At 41.9% G+C, this 2,810-nt stretch overlaps 1 protein-coding gene across 1 annotated transcript; it reads right to left on the bottom strand. All coding sequences in view use genetic code 11, as the record gives it.

Moving 5' to 3' along the window:
* Window positions 1-116: 116 nt before the first annotated feature.
* Window positions 117-1,633, bottom strand: EGR_00945 (Frizzled-8; the record flags this gene model as incomplete). The annotated part of the gene is made up of 3 exons (XM_024490194.1): window positions 117-208; window positions 288-360; window positions 707-1,633. The coding sequence occupies 3 exons, from the start codon at window positions 1,631-1,633 to the stop codon at window positions 117-119; spliced, it is 1,092 nt and encodes a 363-aa protein (XP_024355597.1).
* Window positions 1,634-2,810: the final 1,177 nt, after the last annotated feature.

The following is a 2,810-nucleotide window of genomic DNA, read 5'->3' on the forward strand; positions in this document are numbered from 1 at the left end:
AACCCTTCGCCAACGGAGTTCGTGGATCAGACAGGCGATCACAACGATTGCTGGTACAGTGTAGAGAAGTCCAAAAATGCCTAGTTTGATCATTAGCTTTTCGAGCTTGTCCGTGCCTACTCGTGGCTGAAATTTGATGACATGCCGAATGTTGCATAGTGCCACGAAGCCACCCAGCAGAAAGAAAGTACCAAAACAGAAGTAAGTGCTTAATGGAAGGAGAAGGAAATATATGAGGTGATTGTCGCTTGTAGCCCCAACATAGCAAAGTCCCCCAACTGGATCACCGTCCACAGCTCGGAGCATTAGAACAACACCGGTTTGTACGCCAGGAAGGACCCAAGCCACAAAGTGGAATACCTGTTGAAGGTAAAGATTTGCTTTTCAGTTTCAGCGTTTACTTTATATTTCCGATTATTTTATTATTTTTCTACACTTAGATAATTTTTTGGAAGATAAATTTAAATTAGATTCCCCTTTCTCTCTAAATGGAGGTAATTACTTTAATTTCCACTACCATAAAGAGCGTCTTGGTATCCACATTCTTATCTAATCTTACATGCAGCTTGCGATAACCTTATTCACTCCTCATAGTATTTCTACAAATCGCATTTCCTAACAGTTAAACCTCATTATTTAGTCATTCCTCATAATGATTATTGCTATATTATGGGTACTCAAATTTTAAATTTAGAATGGCACGTACTTGTGTGTACTTTGAAATCGCCTCATTTCCCCACTTCAATCCAGCAGCAAGGAACCATGTGACCGTCAAAACTACCCACCACACGCACGAAGCCATTCCAAAGTAGTAGATGAGCAAAAACACTGTGGCACAGGCTGTTTTCCCAGAAAGTGAGAACTGCAGAATACTGGCTGTGGTAAACATTCCTCTCTGCTGACTACTTTCACCTCTCAGGAGTGTTGTAACTGTCGTGCATGCCACTCCATCGTGTCCAACCACCATACGAAGAATGTAGCCGATGGAGACAAAAAAATAGCAGGTGGAGAGGTAGATTATTGGCTGACCCGGGTACTGGAATCTACTTGGGTTAGTTAAGTAGGTAAGCATTGTTATTAGTGTTGAAACGCCACAGATAAGGGACCACAACCACAACCAGAAATCTACAAACTTCTGATCTGCTTCTGTCTGGAAGTGGATAGAATGACAGGGCAATGCACAACCCTGAAATCCTAGCGTTGATATTTGGGTCAACTGACTGTCGTTGTTAGCAACAACAGGCACCAAGGGGTGACGACAGTCGCAGGAGCAGTCAAGCCAAGCACCGGCAATGCTAAGAGCCTCCAAATTTCCGCCAGCATCCTTGCTAGCCCTGGCTGCCATTTCCAGCTCTCTAGACATAGCGTGGTCCCTTGCTGTCGCTCTTTTCTCTTCCACTACCGTTGGAGTTTCACGAGCCGCTTGCAATGACTCAAACTCTACTCTCTCGGCGTTGGTGAGATTTCGCTCCATACAGAGAATGCCCTCAGGATTGTCCAGTTCAGGAAACTGGTCACACTGCATTCTGTCAGGCCACGTAAAGGCGTAGTAACCCATAATGGGACCGCAGCCGGCTTTGGCGCGCTCACAGACTGATCGGCAGGGTGGTAGCGATTGGGTGAATCCCTCCATGCAGATGGGTGTGTAGATAGAGCAGATCAGGAAGTGGAGGTCCTTTGAGCAGTTGATGTGAATCAGGGGATAGAACTGGTGTGCCTATTTAAGTAAAAAGTATGTTTACGTTGTATGATTTTGTCTTACATTCGTTTCCGGGTAGGGCTATTTAGTTGTCTACTGTTTCCCTTTTACTTTATATTGCTTCATGTGAGACCGAAACAAACATATTTCAGAAGTGCCGTGTATTACCCATAGGTCCCCGCAGTTGCGCCTTATAAGTAATTTTGCTTCGGCATTTAACAGCAAACTGATTATGTATTTTCTGTAGTAATGACTTCCCAATTTCTTATAGCGTTTATTGAAAAAAAAAATGAACCAAGCCATAGAAGCAGTTTGGTGACTTGGAAAGGTTTGGACTCTAGATTTGAACCAAATTACTTGGGTTCACTGAATTTATGAAATTAAAATGAGGAGCATACACCTTATTACATTTTATGTATCACAATCTTGACAATATCTCATACCCTTCCTTATCTCCAATCCGTGTTCTGATAAGACCTCAGTGACATTAATATAAAAATCCAACTATTTAGCATTCGCTGATATAGCAACACTCCATTTTATATTGCACAATAATTGGGTGTTTTTAATTTATTAAGTCATGCTTGTTTTGTCAATCATGAATTCCGATTTATTTGACACTTATCAGTCAATGTCATAAGTTCGTCAAATTCCACAATTTTGACACTGCTTTAAAAAGACCACCGGAACAGTCTGATAAATCATAAAAAGTCTGTACTTCCACAGTTAAAGAGATCGAAGCCAAAACAGAAACCATGTCACTAGACTGCATCCAAAAAAAATCCAACATTTCATGTCCATAACGTTCTTAGTTGTTTAATACCCGAGTTTGGGATCCCAAGAGTTCTATTTCTTAGTTGCAAAGTGCACTGATAATAATTAGTGGCTTTACTGCCTCCCTTTTTCAGTTAAAGGTGAGGGTGATTAATATTTTTTTCACTCTATGGGAAGTTAACTGGCCTAGAACCCAGTTAGGGTCCAGATTGCAAAAAAGGGGGACTATTTATTCAGCTGTAGGAATGGGCAAAATCATCTCCTTGTTCCCTCCCTCCTTCTACCTCCTTCCGTCGTTCTACTCTCTCCTTCTTCCCTCGTTCTACCTCTACTCTCG

Source organism: Echinococcus granulosus (assembly GCF_000524195.1).
Source record: "Echinococcus granulosus chromosome Unknown EG_S00003, whole genome shotgun sequence".
Classification (NCBI taxonomy): domain Eukaryota; kingdom Metazoa; phylum Platyhelminthes; class Cestoda; order Cyclophyllidea; family Taeniidae; genus Echinococcus; species Echinococcus granulosus.